Source organism: Lissotriton helveticus, chromosome 4_1 (assembly GCF_964261635.1).
Source record: "Lissotriton helveticus chromosome 4_1, aLisHel1.1, whole genome shotgun sequence".
Taxonomy (NCBI): domain Eukaryota; kingdom Metazoa; phylum Chordata; class Amphibia; order Caudata; family Salamandridae; genus Lissotriton; species Lissotriton helveticus.
In genome coordinates, this window is record NC_136063.1 from 780,928,912 (window position 1) to 780,947,732 (window position 18,821).

General features: G+C 42.6%; 1 protein-coding gene across 1 annotated transcript in view; it reads left to right on the forward strand.

The window, feature by feature from the left end:
* The window catches only part of OSBPL1A (oxysterol binding protein like 1A), a 1,891,697-nt gene that overhangs the window by 20,117 nt on the left and 1,852,759 nt on the right, over positions 1-18,821 (forward strand). The window contains exon 2 of the mRNA XM_078687412.1: positions 8,957-9,031. Coding sequence (XP_078543538.1) covers positions 8,987-9,031 — 45 coding nt within the window. The 5' untranslated portion in view covers positions 8,957-8,986. The remainder of the gene's footprint in view (positions 1-8,956; positions 9,032-18,821) is intronic.

Genomic DNA, 18,821 nt, shown 5'->3' on the forward strand with positions numbered 1-18,821 from the left:
GTAGAGTATGTTGAGGTCTTTAAGATGGAAAGATAGATTCCTACTTTGTGGATGATTGCTACTCCGACACCTGTTCTCCTTGGTCTGTCCTGTCTAATTATGGTGTAGCCAGATGGTGTGAGCAGGTCTAGTATGGGGGTCAAGTGATCATTAAGCCAGATTTTGGTGAGGAATGCGATATCTATTTCTTCAAAGTATAGCTTTGGTGATATCTGTGGTGTGTTTAACTGTTGGTCTACAGTTGAGGAGCATGCATGTTAGAGGGCTAGGACTATTGTTTGTGATATGTAGTGTCTGAATAGTGATGTTTTGAGCCGGAGGTCTGGTCAAGGAGATCATTCGAGGGATTCTATTTGTGCCCATGATTACTGGGATTGTGGAAGGAGGATTGTGGACCTTTTTCTAGTTTATTGCGATGTAAGATTCGTTGATAGCATCATCTTCCAGAGTGAATATAGAGCTTAGAGCTCAGTGGGGTCTATAGAACAAACAACTCCAGGGAAAAGAGTGCCAGTGAGTGTGTTGGCTGACAGTTGGAGAACCAGTAGGGGCAGACAACATATAAATACCTGGGGTGTGAGAGTGGGAAAACTTGCCTTCCTCGAGCTCCTTTTTTAGATGCGAGATGTCATTGGCTACAGAATCCAGTTTTTGTTCTATTAGGTTCGGAAGCTGGGTAAGGGCGTCAGTGAGGTTTCCAACTCTGAAAGTGGGGGATAAGCGGCAGGTCTCGTGTTGAGGAAGGTGAGTGAACTATGCTGTAGGAGGGGCCAGGGTCATTGAGACTAGAAATGTGGACTGTTTGTGTGAAGTGAGTAGGGTCTACATGGGGAGAGAGGGTTGAGTCGGCAGAGGGTTCAGTGGCTGACGATCTTGAGTTGGTACTGGCGCCATCGGGCTCGGGGTGTGCATCATTGAGTTTTTTAATGTGTGTTTGCTGGCTAGAGTGGGCACAATTGAGGTCATTCTAATGAATACTTGTCGGAGGCACTTGTCAAGGGGCGCAGCAAGGTTGCTTAAATTGTCAGAGGGTGCAGCAGAGGTGCATTGCGAATCAGTGGGGGAAAGAAGGCAGGACGGTTCTGCATTGACTGAAAGGGGTAAAGGAGAGGGGAGTTTGGGGCACATGGACATCTTGTGTTAATGAAGTGAGAAGTGATAGGAAGTGTCGGTCAAAGATGGTGAGGTGATGGTCTATAGCTTGTAGAAGTATGTTCATTGTCCTGAAAATAGAAATAGAGATTTCCCCTCTAAAGGTTAGGGAGGGGAAAGTGGAGAGTTTAGTTCCATAAGGGATTTTGATTAATTTAGTAACTTGTAGATGAAGGAAGATGTTTTTTCACTTTGCAGGGTGTTTGATGTAGAAAACGTAGTCGGTTTTATTGTTGTTCACGCTGTGGTAGGTATCTGCAAATAGTTTTTCTGGATGTTGTTTAAGTAGGCTGTGTTTGAAATAATGTTTTGCTTTATTAGAGAGATTTTTAGGATAACTGATGCTTCATGAGTTGGGGCCATATCTCTTGGGTGCAGTGTCGAGGGGCTTGGGGATGAATATTGTTAGAGACATTCAAAGTCTGGTTGCAGTTGTCTTGCAAGGTAAAGAAGTGCCAAGAATTGAAGGCTGGCAAGGGCGCTATGAAGGAGTGATGCTTCACAGTGAGCAATAAGTTTAGCTAATTTGAAGCGCATGGGCACTTCAATTGTGATTATAGCATACGGGCCTATCAACTTGGAGCTATGCAGCTGTGGTTGTGCGTATTCTGTATGTTTTATACTGATTTTATGTTTAAGCTCTTACGCTTCAGAAATGCACCAAATAAAGATATTTTTTATTATCATTCTGTCCCGAACAGCACTTTGATCTAATTGAGAGCAAAATAGATAGGTACGAATTTGTAAGTAATATCTGAAAATACACAATGGGGCTTGCACCTTACAATAGATCTAACACCAGATCTAAAATGATTTTATCTCATGTACAACTTAAGGACTCCACTTATACTGAGTCAGAAAGCTTGGAGCTTCTTTACATTGATACTAATGAACATAAATTCAGTGACTTCAAACCAAAATCAAAATGCTGCCCCGTCCTTACACCAGTCAATAAAATAAGTACATTTTATGAAATAGTGCTAATGAGCCTGGGCAAACTAAAGAACAATAGAGAAACCAATAAAAAGAAAATGTTACTGTACAAGAATGAAAGGTTCTGGAACATCTTGCCAAAACAATTCCGTAATGAACAAGCCAGCGGATAAAGGTGGAAACATAATCATTATGGACCAACAAGACTGGGCTAATGAAGCCTATCATCTGTTATCAGATGTCAAGAGTTATAAAAAAGAATTGGAAGTAAACCCCAACAATAAAATAAACTGACATTAAATTGAAGAAATGGCATAATGAATGTTTACTTAATGATGACAGATACTAGTTTTTACAAAAATGATGGCCCTATAATCCCAACCATCTTCTTTCTACCTAAAATTCACAAAACACTGATAAACCCACATGGGAGACCCCTCATTTCTGGGTAGTGTTCACTTTACAAAAATATCTCCATGTGTATGGATAGCTACATAGCCTCAGTGGTGATCACGCACAACTTGTATATTAAGGAATACCGGCGATTTTTAGGAATCCTAGCTGATACTGAATGGCAACAAGACTACTTTCTGATCACCATTGATGTAGTCTCATTATACACATCAATTTAAAATGAGCTGTAGAATAATTTTTGAGACAAAAAAATCAAAGGAACACAACATTCCAGAATGCTACTGGAGATGATGGCAATCTATCTCACAAACAATATATTTATTTCAATCAACCTAGCTATTTAACCAAATATGCAGCACTGCTCTGGAAATTTCATTTTCGCAAAGCTACGCTAGCTTGAAAATGGGCTGGTGGGAAAGAGCAATTGATTGGAGCGTAAAATATGATCTATATCTTGACAAGATTGTAGTATGGCTGAGAAGTGTAGATTACTTATTCCTAATTTGGAATGGAACCAAAGATGAGTTTCTCACCTGCTTCCAGCAGATTAATGAATGTAGTCTCAAATTCACATATAACATCAGCGCCACTGAAATTAATTTTCTTGATAAAGTGTGCATTCAAAACAGTCGCATAGAAACGAAAGGCTGTAGAAAACCTACAGCTACAAGCAGTACACTGCACGGAACAGGCTTTCATTACAAGACTCTAGTGAAAAGCATCCTGTGCGGAGAGATTTGAGGACAAGTAGAAACTGTTTGTGATGACTCGGACATGGAACAACAGTTTGAAAAGGTAAAACGAAGATTTCATAATAGAGGATATTCTGTCATACATCAAACATGGTGCAGAAAGAGCCAAGCTGAAAACAAGCACAGAAACTCTGTCGACCCCACTGAAAAGAATGACATGATCAGATAATACTAACATACTGTATGAAAAGCAAAGACATCATCAAAATATTCAATAAACATTGGAATCTGATTTATGTAATACAATTGGTTAGAGACCCCAAATAACATAGAGAAGTACTGTCACTTAAAGACCGATTGGTCAGGAGCCATTTTAGTGATAAAAGGGAACCATCCTGGTTGGAAACAGAAAGGACAGGGTTTGTCAAATGCAGCAAGTGTAAGTCCTGCAAAATTGGGAAGAATACCAAAACATTTTGTGCTTTCAGGTATAAAATGTTTACCATTAACCAACAAATTAATGTGAATCTCCGTTTGTAGTTTGTCATTGAATGTGACTGCAGCTTAAAATATGTAGGAGCCCGCCAGGGATTCCGCAGAATTGCCCAATCCAGATTGAGACTGTGGGTTTTAAATATTTAGATATATACATAACGCTCGATTCGCAATTAAGTTATGCAAAAAACGTAGCCTCCCCGCTGGATAGGTGTAAGAGCTTTGTGGAGCGATGGAAGACTCTCCCGCTTTCTATGCTCGGGAGAGCCGCCCTTTTTAAAATTATGGCTTTGCCCCGGTTCCTCTATGCCCTACAGAATTCAGTGGAACTTGTGCAAGTCTCCTATTTTAAGCAGATTGAGTCGCTTCAGAGGCAGCTTTTGTGGGAGGGCTGGCCCCGTGTAGCATTCGCTAAATTGACGTTACCGTGGTACGATGGCGGACTCCCAGATATGAGAAAGTACTACTGGGCCTCACAACTAGCCGCAGTAAACCACATCATTTACGGGTCCCCTGGGGATCCCGGGTACGCCATGGACCGTGGGATAGCCCCGGGTGGAATGCTGGACAGAGCGCTATATGCTAAGCCAGGGACGTTCGCATTATGTGGCCCGACTGCACATGCGGTACAGGTTTGGCATGCGGCCAATAGGAGCCTGGGTTGGGAGGGCTGGCTGACGTTGGCCACGCCCCTGTTGAACTTGGAGAAGCTAGGAAGTCTGTGGAGATCCAGGGGGTTCGATAAATGGGACCTCATTGGAATCACGCAGATAAGAGATGTCTGGAAAGGGGACACAATACACACATTCGAGTCACTTCAGCTGCAATATGGATTACATGTAAATGAACACTTTCGCTATAGGCAGGTGAGGCACTCTCTTCTTGCCCATATACCCAGGGGCACGGTGCTTCCGGAGGCTTCGCCTCTTGAGGACCGTGTGCTGGACGGCCACATCCCGGAGAAAACTATCTCTCTCATGTACAGGAAGCTGGTAAATAATGTGGAGAGCCCATTGGGGCGGGTTCGAGCACAGTGGTGTGCAGATGGCCTAGAACTAGACGATGAAGACTGGGTGGAGGCGGTCTCCTCTCCAAAAGTAGTGGCGATTCAGATGCGGCTCCGGCTGGTGCAATTGAAGATACTACATAGGACCTTCCTAACTGGACCCAGGTTGGTGCGAATGGGGCGGGGGGAGAGTGGGGCTTGTAGAAGGGAGTGTGGGGAATCTGGCACCTTCATACACATACTTTGGCATTGTGTGGCGATACAGAGGTTCTGGAGGAAGATTCATGACGAGTTGAAAGAAGTGCTAGGTGTGGAGGTCCAACCAGAGGCCCGTAGATGCCTATTGAATGTGTGGGAGCCTACGGACCTGAATGAGTATCGGAAGCAATGGGTGACACTGGCCTATATGGTGGCAAAATGAAACATTGCTCAGCTTTGGGGGGCAGGTCAGCTGCCCTGAGTATCTAAGTGGGCTGAAGACCTGGACTGGTGTATGTTTAGGGAGAAAGCTGTGTATGTAGCCAGGGGTTGCCTAGAGAAGTGGGGTAAGATTTGGGGGGCGTGGAATGAACACAGAGGAGAGATTTGTGAGTCACCGGTTCGAGGTTCACAGCGAGAAGCGCAGGAATCCCTATGATCCAAGTGTTTAAATATTGATTTAAGATTCTGATTTGCCGTGAAAGACCCATTGAAGGAGCATCTAATGTATCACCTGATGCTTGTTTATGGTTTATTTGTGTTTTTTATATTTGTTATTTGTTAATAAAAAAGGGTTTAAAAACAAATATGTAGGAGCAGTCAAGAATAATGACTTCAGCTACGCAACAGCAAAACGTAGCTGATGTCTTTATGGAAAATGAGGTGTTATCGTGTTGCCAATATCCCTAAAAATGAGAGAGGAGGGGTAGGATGCAAGCACTACATCGCTTGGAATCCAAGTTTATAATGAGGCCAGATACCAAGCATTTTGGGGGATAAATGCGCTCGAAGAAATGTATATTGGTAAGAAGTACAGAAAGATTAATTAAAATTGACATTTGAGGGATTTATTAAATCATTCATGCACAGGGAGTAAGAGCTTTATAAATCATGAATTTGACTCTTGGCGCTACAACATATCAGATATGTCACCTTGCAGTTCTTGAGGTTGATATTAATGATATCTGAATACGGTGTAAAATTTTATAATATGCCTTGTCATGATATGACACTCAGCCAATACATTAATGCCAAAAGTCGCGTAAAAACATCTGAAAATATTGTGAATGGTAAATTAAAATGTTCCAGCTACTATATATGACACAATAGTTCTGCTGAAACAATGTGTTTTTGAAAATGTAATTTTTAGGTTGGATACCACAATATCAGAATGCTTCAAATATCTATATAGATAAATATATTGGGTAAGGGCCTTTTTAGGGTTTCGGTGTGGGTGAGGCTATTGGGTGGCTTGGGTTTTTAGGGTTTAGGATGGGCAAAGGTATTTGGGTGGCTAGGGTATTTTTAGGGTTAGGTGTGGGTTAAGATTGGTGGCAAGGGTATTTGTAGGGTTTAGGTGTGGGTAAAGATGTTTGGTGGCAACGGTATTTTTAGGGTTTATGATATGTAAAGGTATTTGGGTGGCAAGGGTATTTTTAGAGTTTAGGGTGGGTAAGGGTATTTTCAGGGTGTTGGGTTGGTATGGGTATTTGGGTGGCAAGGGTGTTTTGGAGGTTTAAAGTGGGTAAGGGTATTTGGGTGGCCAGGGTATGTTGACAGTATAGGTTTGGTAAGGGTATTTGGCTGGCCAGGATGTGTCTAGGGTGGGTGAGGGTATGTGCGTGGTAAAGGTATTTTAGGGTGCATTAGGGTTTTTGGGTGGTAGGGGTAGTTTCAGGGTTTAGTGTGAGTAAGGGTATTTGGGTGGCAAAGATGTTTTTATGGTATAGGGCGGATAGGGTTATTGGGTAGTAAGAGTATATTTAGGGTTTAGGGGTTGGGGTAGATAAGGCTATATATAATGTGCATATATTAATATATATACACGTGTGTGTGTGTTTATATATAAAAATAAAACCTAAATATAGCTTTACACTTACCTATGAAATACTTATATTTTCATTGTAAAGGCACATTTGGTAACTGCATGCGTGTTTCCGTCATACAACCTCTTCAACCAGGTCTTTCCCCCAGCACAGAGAACTGTTCCAGGCAAGCAGGTCAGCTACCCCTCTTGCTCAAGGCCGAAGAGCATGTTAGTATCTAGAATTACCACCACCCCAATATGAACCCTCCTCAGCAAGAAAACTGAACAGAAACTGAGTTGCTGCACTCTCGCTGCTGGACCCATTTGTTGTCTTTGATACAGTCCATCATCACTACTTCCTGCAGAGGCTAGAGGAATGTGCCATCCAAGGAGACCACTTAAACCGGATCACCTTCTACTTTCCCCATTGAGTGAGCTTCACATCACGTTTTGTCAGCTGACTTTTACAACTTTCAGGGCTCAGTCAACTACCCACTTATCTTCAATGCCTTCCTCTGCCATTTTATGGACTTCAGGAAATCCTTCACCTGAATGTGCTACAGCGACACCAGTGTCACAAATATCACTCTAAAGCTGGAAAATCCATTTGCCCTACAAACCTCTGGACAAGGCAGCTGCCTTTGAGCTGTCAACCAATAATACTGAGGAACTATGGGGAATGTAAAAACTACCAGCATACAGCCATATGGCCTTAGGACCCCAGCAAGGGCGAAGTAATACATCTGGTAGTGATTGCCTTTCTTCTTCCTTCTCCAAAGATTAAAAAAAAAAATAAGATTGGATGCACTACAAATACACATCTGTCCATCAGAGCACGATGTACAGACTAGTTGCTACCTGCCTGCAAAAGTACTTCAGCTCCATGTCCAGTATGATGCTCTATATAAATGCAGCTGCAATATAGCAAAACCCCCCTAGTCAGTGTAGCTCGCTATATGCAAGTATATCCCCCATATGTTTGACTCTCTCTCGATATTCTTGAACAGATATATCGCTGTGTCTAGTGTAGCCTTGTGCACGTATAGCTCTTCTGTCACATGCTCTGGGATAGCAGCTTATGGTTATTGCAGGCATGTACGGATGGGTATACAGATGTGAAATAAATAAATCCTGTAAGTGAATGTTCTACGTTTTACAAATTAAAACCTCTATCACCTTCATTAAATCTTCACCAAGTACTAACAGTAGGACAATTAAACATTATGGTCCAAATAACCTTCCCAGATTTCATGTTCCTAACATTTATTGCAGAAAAGATCTTGTTGGCATACAGTATACTGCCCAGTAAAAAATGTGACTGCCCTCCAGTTTTTACAATTTGCAAAAATTGCAATTTCCTAAACCGGAAGGTAATACCTTCATACAGAAATATTAACTAAAGCAGCTTGGCTGTTAAAGAATCACTGCTTCTTAAAATGCTTGCAGAATAATTACATTTAAATTCTCCTCAATCAACCCAGAGCAAAGGAGCCTGCAAAACCAAGGAATTTATTGTTTTAGTAAATGGGTAAACTTGTATCTGGAAACACAAAATTGTAGGATTCTTGCCTCTGAAGCACAATAGGAGACCAATTCATTTGAATAGGCTAGCGTATGAAACCACTCTACTGTCATAGACTTTGTTACTTTTAAATAGAGTTCAATTTTTGTAATGTATTTCAGGAAAATATAAAGGATATGTTTCAGCTTAAATAATGGCTGATTAGGAGAGAGAGTATACTTATGCAAAGGGTGAACCTTTTGTTAGTCAATACTCAAACCAATGTGAAGAGTGAATATTTGCCCACCTAATCAATAACTTTATTCACTGTTGTGGTTTGATAGTTGTTCGGTTTAATTAGATTGGGTAGGTCTAGTTATGTATGTGATTGGATCAAGATTCCCCCCCCCGCCCTCCCCAAGGCCAACGGCAGTTGTTTGTCTTACATTATCCAAATGTTCTTATGAGTTTGGGATGATTTAAATAATTAGTATGGTGAATTGTAAATATCTCAATTGCACACTTACTTTACTAGCCTTGTTTCTATAATCTGAAGGTGAGGACTGAAGAAATTTGTGACACAATGTCCCTGTTGCGCCAGATCCATAATTTTGAGATCTAACCAAATTAGACAGTTGAAATAGAGATAGGTTCACAACAGTCGAACTCTGGTTACTGCAAGAAAATGTGCTCTAATAATTGAAATGAATGCTATCAGTAGTTAAACTTATATTGTTGTGCCTCTTTTGTCTTGGCAGGCTGGTGCTGAAGTCAACGTAATAAATGATATGGGAGATACTCCACTGCATCGTGCGGCCTTCACCGGCCGAAAGGTGACAAAAAGCATTATTTTCAGCTAATGTTTAAAAGTCTTCTTTTTCTTTAAGAACGAGCTGGATCATTGAAGTGAATGTGGTCTATTTTGCCGAAAACGTGTTAGAAATTGGGTCTCTAGTTGGTAGAGGTATGCACCCTGTCCAAGTAGGGACAGCAGTTCTAGTCCGTATAAGTCAGTCACACACTTAAATCAGCCGGTGCTCACCTTCTGGTAGGGTGGCACAGAGCAGTCAGGCTTAACATAAGAAGCAATATGTAAAGCAGCTGTGCATACTTTGATACAGTAACACAGTGAGAACACCACAAAAAAGACTCCACGATGAGGTAGGAAAATAGTATCTCTTTTACTCTTTAAAACAAGATAAAAAGAATCCAATTAAAGCATCTCGCGTTACGAATACTTCAAGAATGTACAATGCTGAAAGAGCCTTGCCCTTTCCGTAAGTTCTTAATGGTTACGCTGGGGAAATGACAGCAATCCACACTGTGGATTGGGAACAGACTTTCTTCCCGGGTCAGTGTAAACCAATGCTTCCAAAGGTATTACAGATAAAATGCAATGTCAGGTTTGCGGGAGACTGATCTACTTGTTACGTTCGTGGCTGCCTGCAATAGTGATAGGTACCTTGTAAGCACCAAAGTGAACAATACCTTTCTCCGGGGATTGCAGCGGTGCCATCGGCCTCAGGATCGGAACCTGCATTGCTGAAGTCTCCCCTTGCTCGACATGATGCGGTGATTGGAGTCATGGAGGGCAGACGCCTGTCTTTCATTGATGCGTACAGAGTATGCCAGGTTTTTGCTGGACTGCCTTTGGGCAATGCGGCTTCAGCAAAGTCTACAAACACAATGATCTGCACTCGAGACATATTTAGAGGGAATGTCAAAATGTAGTTGTCACCCCACTCCAGACGTGTACTGGTGATAGGCTGTAAGGCACACGAGACCTAAGAGCAGAGAAATATACGCTTTTTAAAATTGGCATTTCTAGATTAGTAATACCAGATCCAACTTTACCACTGAAGAGGATTTGTCATTACCAGTCCACTGATATAAAACATAAAGCAGCTACTCCTCTGCAATCCGGAATTATACTTAAAAAGGATATTTTAGGACTTCCCAATATTAACCTATGAGAGGAGCGGGCTGCACATTAGTGAAAACAAACTTGGGTGGGTCAATACCAGTATCGTATGTCTTCTACTTCCTCAGTAGAAACTGTGCATTTGTTGGGCAACATAAACGTTAGGATAGTGACAGACTGATTTAGTGCACACCCTCAAGATATGTTGCCCTTTAGTCCTGCTACCTTACAGTGCCACCATAAGTACCCCAAAACCTTAGAAGGTAACCAATGGATTGGGCAACCTCAGAACATGCCAACCCTGATTCTCTAAGGAAACGTGGTAACCGATTTAGAACCTTATCGCTCACTCACTCTTGCATACCCAGAGAGATGCACAAGAAATACACAAAGGGGCGTTTCAGTATTTATTGAGCCAGTGGGATTCTTTTAAAAAAAAAAATGTTTTTTATTAAGTTTTTATTAAGAACAAACTGCAGCATTACAGACATCTTTGGCAGAGTTGCACAAGATTTCAGCATTGTATCACAACCTTCAGACCATCTGGATCACAGAGGACTACAATCTTTAGCGGCATTACAATTATTATGATGGTTGTAAATGTGTGCTCGGGTCAAAATAGCAAGAAGACCAGCTACAGGTTCACATGCAATTACGTACTATCCTCGGCTACCCGGCGCGGGTGCATCAACATCTCACCCCCCCTACAATGATTGTCTCCCCCTCCTCAGTTCCACCGTAGGAGATATGCAGATATCACCCCTGTATTTGTTCCAGCATCCCACTTATGATCCCGTTTTTGTGGGCACCCTCTCCCTTTATACACTGTTTTTTTCCGCAATCATGGCATAGTCCATGTCTTTTGCCCAGTCAGGTAAGTGCGGTGTAGTGTCCATCCCCCCACTTCTGGTCGATATTTCGTTATGCTATGCTTCAGCCCATTGTGGCCCACGACTGCTCCACCTGTGAGAGGTCAGTTGCTTCCCATATATTAAGGAGACATAGTGTGGGAGATGGTTGTATGGGTATGTCGCAAGTGCTGACCAGTTGTCGGGTGATATCTTTCCAGTATTGTTGTATGTGGGAGCAGTCCCAAAGGATGTGTATGATTGTGCCAGTCTGATTGCAGTGCCGGAGGCAGAGTGGATCAGGCCTTCGCCTCAACCTGAATAACAATGTGGCATCAAAATATACCCTGTGGAGAATCTTGAACTGGACCAGCCGAAGTCTCATCGGAATCGCCACTTCTTGGGGAGAGGCCAGTGCCTCTCTCCAGTCTTCGTCGGCCAACTCCCCCAAGTCAACCTTCCAGCTCGACCGTAGTTTCAGTATTGGGTCGGTTCGGCTGTTGATCAATTTCTTATACTTGAGGGAAATAGCCTTACGGTCCATTGGTCCAGTAATAGCCTTTCTTCTAGCAGTGAGTAATCCGGAAGGGGGGTATCCTTCGGGAGGGCTGAATCAATGGCATGGCTGATCTGGAGATATTGGATAGCCTCTGACGGCGCTAATTGGTACTTAATTTGGAGGTCCGTGAACGTTGCCTTCTTACCTTTCGCCTACATGTCCCCCACCATAGAAATCTCGATCATGTCCCATTTATCAAACCCCGCACAGGTATTGAGGCGGCCTAAAATGTCTGGTTCCCACAGGGGGGTAGCATTCGTGAGGCATCCCTGCCATCCCAGCCTTCGCTGGACTCCATGCCCACACTTCCACCGTATGTGCTGGGGCCAGGCAGACGTAGCTTTCGATAGTTTGTATACAATGCCTTATTGTAGCCCCCCCTTACTCATTAGCCAATGGTCGGTGCGAAAACTGGGGTCGTTGTGTGATCGAAACACCCATCTGTTAATGGCTGTCAATTGCGAAGCCTGATAATAGAGGTGCATGTCCGGCAACCCTATACCCCCATCGTACCATCCCATAGTGAGCTTATTTATGGGAATTCGGGCGGTCTGTTCTCTCACATCAATTCCCACACTGTCGCATCAATCTGCAAAAAATAAGAATTAGGAATTGGATTGGGAGCATTTTGTCTGGCATAGAGAAAGCGTGATAGGGCGAGCATTTAGAATAGAGGCGCACGTCTCAGGAGAGTAAGGGGCAGTGCCCTCCAATGTGTTACAACTGATCTAAACCGCTGTAGAGGCCCCAGAAGATTTTGTTCGAAAAATAGCGCGGCATCGGGTGTAATAAAAATGGCCAAACATCGGAAACGCTGGGTCGCTACTGGAATGTTGTACCCTCGAGGACTTTGTGGGGGGTCCCCCCAGAGTACATACATCTGGGATTTAGACCAGTTTATCTGGTACCCTGAGTGCGCCCCAAATATATGAACAATGTGTAACACCCTGCGTAACAAGCACGCTGGAGGGGTAAGATAACGCAAAATATCATCCGCATAGTGTGATATGCGTTCTTCATGGTCTCTCGTCCATTTGATGCCTCTCATGCCCGGGTCTCCCCTATTTCAAACTGCTAGTGGCTCCAGCACCATGGCAAATTGAAGCGGTGACAGCGGGCATCCTTGTCTTGTGCCACGACAGAGGGGGAAAGAAATGGAGCGATGGTTGTTCACCGAGATGTACGCCGTGGGTTGTGTAGATGAGTCTGATCCACCGGATCAGTTTGGGTCCGAACCCCATGCGGGACAAAACAGCAAACGGGTACTCCCAAGCAATAGTGTCAAATGCCATTTTGGCATCAAGCGCGAGCAAAATTTCTTCCTCCTTGAGTGTGTCTATACGCCCTAATGCACTGTGTACACAACGCAGATTGCGTGCCGTATTCCGACCTGGCATTAATCCCGACTGGTCTGGATGAATCAGATAATTGCGATAAGGGAGCAATCGATTAGCCGACAGTTTGGCCAGAATTTTGGCTTCCACCGTAATCCGAGATATGGCCCGGTACGATGTGCAATCTTCCACTGGTTTACCAGGTTTGTGAATAACCACAATGGTGGCCGCGCGACTGTCAGCCGGGAGAACCCTAGATTCATAGCTTTCATTTTATAAATTAAGCAAGTGGGGTGCTAACTTCATTGCCATGGGTTTGAGAAGTTAGCTAGGAAGTCCGTTAGTACCCATCGCTTCACCGGCACAAATATCCTGAATTGCCTTCTGGATCTCGTTTACAGATATGTCTTCATCCAATGCCTCCCTACCCTGCTGGGAGATATGTGCTACCTCTATAGTGGCAAGAAGTTCTATTAGCAGTTGCCTATAGTCCTGCCTTTTAATATGGAGACGGTGCTGAGTGTCATGATCAGGGCCCTGAGAAATGGCCCCCTCTAGGTGCAAAATATCAGTTTCTAGTTCGACCACCCTCCGATTACGCTTGGCTCTGTGGCCCACCATCAGAGATAAAGCCCTCCCCTTGATCACCGCACTGCATGCACCCCAGAGTGTCACTGCCCACTTTACTGATCCCATATTTTCTTTAAAATAATAATCTGTGTCTTGTCGCAGGTTTTCTCTAATATGTGGGATCTTTAGTGCCCATGGCTCTATCATGATTGGCGAAGTTGTGTATGCATAGGCATATGCAAATACATCCCCACTATGGCACTCCAATTGGACAGAGAATGTCTTTCAATGGTTGATCATTCAAAATTTGAAAATTTTATTGAAACAACATATTTTTTTCACAAGGTCGATATTTCGTTCATATCAATCTAATGTTATTGATTATTTTCAGAATGAGGAACATTCAAGGTGAATAACTCCACTCCGATGCATTTCGGGCGGTGCCCTTTCTCAAGGAGTGCTAGGAAGAAGACAAAGTGGTGTAAGAATAGAAGGGTGAGGGGCGCTGTGGTGAGCTAAATGATTTAAAGTGCCTATCAATAAGTGAGGACATTTAAACTTAGTTTAATGACGGGGGGGCGAGTGATACAGCTAGTGACTCAAACGGAGTGTGAATTAACGATATCAGGGCGTGACTGACGGGGATTATAACATGACAGACTAACAAGCGGTAAATGACTTACTTGAGATTCGATGTAACGCGAAGCGTTACTGACAGGTACTGGAACGGGTGATAGACGCTGAGCGCGGGAGGTTCAGGTTTAAGGGAATTAACCTGAGAGCGTGAAGTAGAAAGAAGACTGGAAGGCGGAACGAGATAGGCAGGAAAACAGACTAAGGATAGAAGGGGGTTATGGCGCCATCTTGGAGTGGGGAAAATGTAAAGGGGACGGATAAAGATCTGGTACAGGATGTGTGATAAAAGTGGTACATGATGAAGTTAAATGAAACTAGGGCAATAAAAAGACAATATAACGCAATCTGACACATTACAAGTAACAGCTATATTCGAAGCGATCATTGAGGCCAAAAGGCTTCTGGGTCTGTAGGCGGAACATCCATTCGAGTTCTCTTTTTAATAGGAGTTTGTTGTTGTCAGTTCCTTCTTTTTTATTGACAATTTCAAGAATGATAAATTGCAATTGGGCAATAGTGTGACGGGCTTCCAGAAAATGCATGGCTATGTTGGATTTAGTGTTTTTGAGTCGAATGTTTGATTTGTGTTCATTCAAACGTGTCTTGATTTTTCTTTCTGTTTTGCCAACATACAATTTGCCGCACGGACATTTCAGGGCATATATTAAGTTACAAGAGTCACATGTCCCATTTACTTGTAGTTTGATGGCGTTGCCTTTCATGGGGTGACGGATGATATTGCCTTTAATGACACAGTTACAATGGCTGCAGTTGAGGCAAGGCTGGGTACCTTTGTAGTTTTGAGCTATACCGGTTGGTTTGGATAATATCTCTTTAATGTTCTTACTTCTTGTATGTGCAAACAAAGGTAAAGGTTTAAACATGTCACCAAAGTCTGGATCAACTTGGAGAATAGGCCAGTGTTTAAGAATGATTCTTTTGTAGATGTTGCTGACTGTTGAGTACTTTGATACCAAAACCATTCGTTGTTGTTCCTTAATGGGTTGTTTAGTGAGAGCCTCTTGTCGTGATATTTGTGCCACACGAATTTGTGCCTCAGATAAAACTTGTGTGGGATATCCTCTGTCCAAGAATCGATTATGCATTTCTTGCATGCGTGTTTTCATGGTGTCTTCATCGGACACTATACGTTTGACACGTAGTAATTGAGAGAAAGGCAAGTGCTTTTTCAGGGACTCTTGATGATAGCTCTGATAATGCAATGTGTTATTCCGATCAGTGCTTTTTCTGTGAAGGTCCGTGATGATGCCAGTTGAGGAGATTTTGATATGGACATCCAAGAATGTTATTTCAGAATTGCTAATCTGCCACTACATCGTTCAACTGAATTTTGAACCCATTCAACCATCGCAGTGCACCGCCTACTACCTGTTCGATTATTCCTTGATCCGCCCTTAGGTGGTTTGCACGCATCACAATGCAGTACGAAGAAATTAGCCGAAGCACTGAAGCCCGAGCACACACCCTTGCGTATGACGATGAGGAACGTCAACGCATTTATGCCTTAATTGAAGAAGACATCACCCCAGCTTCAACTTCCCGCAATAAAGAGCAATGCATACGACAACTACTATATCTTTCTAAAAGACACATCAATCAAAAGCTCCACGCGAGCACATTACTTAAATACCACCGGGCACTCAGAATCCCTCGCGGTTTAAGGATCGCTTTGAAACCTTCCCTGTGCAAAAATTCTAAAACTTTTAAAGATAAATGGGATGGAATACTAAATAAATGCAGTTTGGACCTCATTCTCCTAATAGTTGAAGAACTCTCCGGCATTTTGAAAGAACTTGAAAACGAAATCAAAGACATTGACAAAGAACTTAAAGAAATGTTGACCCCAGAAGAACTAACTAATACATTGGAAGACTTGAAGATCACCCTCGATAAACATCAGAGAGAAATTAATGAGCGAAAAATTAGAAAATTCCGCAGGGACACGCTTGATTACAAGCTCGACGAAGTCTATTCTTGGGCGGACATCTACGCCCAACGACGACTCAATCGGCCAACTAACATGCAGACCGATACATCATCTTCCGGCAGCGACACCTCAACTCGTTTACCTCGCAAAAACATTACTTCTAGATCACCTCAAGAACAAGCAAGTACTTCCACCACCTCACACATCCAAACTTCTGCGGTTCATTTTTTAGAGTCAGACACGGAGAACGTCGAAGACTCAGGAGGAGTAAAAACAAAAGAAAAAGAATCAACCGCCCCTACCACACGGAGCAAAGCGATCACCAAGGATCCGAAACCAAAAAAGAACATTTAGTAATTAACATCTCTAGTACCACCATCACTCCACATCAAATGAATTTACTTGAAAGAGGTACATCCTTCGTTCCCACAGCACATACTAACCAACTGGAACTCAAAGTGAGCACCTTTAAATTCGTCAGAAAACTGAGATTGCGCCACTTTTTCGAGAACATCTTGCCTCCAACCTCAGGTGAAAAACCTGACCAACTTAAAGGTCTCCGGCCTTCAAGCTCATACCAGGCTCCTAGTAGTCACAAATCCATTGATTTATTTGAAAAACTGGTTCACAACGACGTGGCCAAAATCAACTTCAATAGGAGCACTAGAAATCAGAATCTTACCACCAAGGATCGAGACATCCTTAGCCAACAAAACAGATATAAAATGCATTAAAGCTGACAAGGGAGGAGCCTTAGTCATTCTGAACACTTCTCTATACACACACAACGACTTCAAGAACATATACAAGATACTTCTCTGTACATGCGACTAGAAAACAATCCCACCAGAGAGTTCCAGAACATTCTCAAAGACATCGTCATGCGAGCTTTTCAAAATGACATTATCCAAGAGCGCACTAAGAACTTTTTGCTGGTTGAACACCCGAGGAGCCCTACTATACACATGAGCCCTAAAATACATAAGGATCTCAAAAATCCCCCATTTCGTCCGATAGTATCCACCAAGGGTTCGATCCATGAGTCAACAGGCAAATTTATAGATCGTTATTTGCAACCAATTGTTACGAAGGCTACCAGCTACATCAAGGACACAACTGAATTCTTACTTAAGTTGGCTACTATTCAAACAGATGACAACAATCCATACATACTGTGCACAGCTGACGTCAGCTCTCTATATACATCTATTCCGCATGAGGGCGGCATTGAAGCCATTGAGCAAGCTTTACTACACAGCAACATTGAGAATCCCATGCAATCTTTTCTGATGGAATTAATGGTATACACGTTATATCACAGCTATTTTCAAGTCCACAACGAATGGTTTCTACAGCTATCGGGAATGGCGATGGGAAATTGTGCTGCCCCCACACATGCTAATATATATATGGAAAACTTTGAGAAAACACACATCTACGGCGACATCAATTTTCAAGAAAAAACTAAACTTTATGTCAGATACATCGACGATTTATTTTTCGTCTGGACGGACTCCAAAGAATCTCTTGAACAATCTCTCCATCACCTCAATTCAAAGGATGAACGCATTAAGCTAACTTGGCAGATTAGCAATTCTGAAATAACATTCTTGGATGTCAATATCAAAATCTCCTCAACTGGCATCATCACGGACCTTCACAGAAAAAGCACTGATCGGAATAACACATTGCATTATCAGAGCTATCATCAAGAGTCCCTGAAAAAACACTTGCCTTTCTCTCAATTACTACGTGTCAAACGTATAGTGTCCGATGAAGACACCATGAAAACACGCATGCAAGAAATGCATAATCGATTCTTGGACCGAGGATATCCCACACAAGTTTTATCTGAGGCACAAATTTGTGTGGCACAAATATCACAACAAGAGGCTCTCACTAAACAACCCATTAAGGAACAACAACGAATGGTTTTGGTATCAAAGTACTCAACAGTCAGCAACATCTACAAAAGAATCATTCTTAAACACTGGCCTATTCTCCAAGTTGAACCAGACTTTGGTGACATGTTTAAACCTTTACCTTTGTTTGCACATACAAGAAGTAAGAACATTAAAGAGATATTATCCAAACCAACCGGTATAGCTCAAAACTACAAAGGTACCCAGCCTTGCCTCAACTGCAGCCATTGTAACTGTGTCATTAAAGGCAATATCATCCGTCACCCCATGAAAGGCAACGCCATCAAACTACAAGTAAATGGGACATGTGACTCTTGTAACTTAATATATGCCCTGAAATGTCCGTCCGGCAAATTGTATGTTGGCAAAACAGAAAGAAAAATCAAGACACGTTTGAATGAACACAAATCAAACATTCGACTCAAAAACACTAAATCCAACATAGCCATGCATTTTCTGGAAGCCCGTCACACTATTGCCCAATTGCAATTTATCATTCTTGAAATTGTCAATAAAAAAGAAGGAACTGACAACAACAAACTCCTATTAAAAAGAGAACTCGAATGGATGTTCCGCCTACAGACCCAGAAGCCTTTTGGCCTCAATGATCGCTTCGAATATAGCTGTTACTTGTAATGTGTCAGATTGCGTTATATTGTCTTTTTATTGCCCTAGTTTCATTTAACTTCATCATGTACCACTTTTATCACACATCCTGTACCAGATCTTTATCCGTCCCCTTTACATTTTCCCCACTCCAAGATGGCGCCATAACCCCCTTCTATCCGTAGTCCGTTTTCCTGCCTATCTCGTTCCGCCTTCCAGTCTTCTTTCTACTTCACGCTCTCAGGTTAATTCCCTTAAACCTGAACCTCCCGCGCTCAG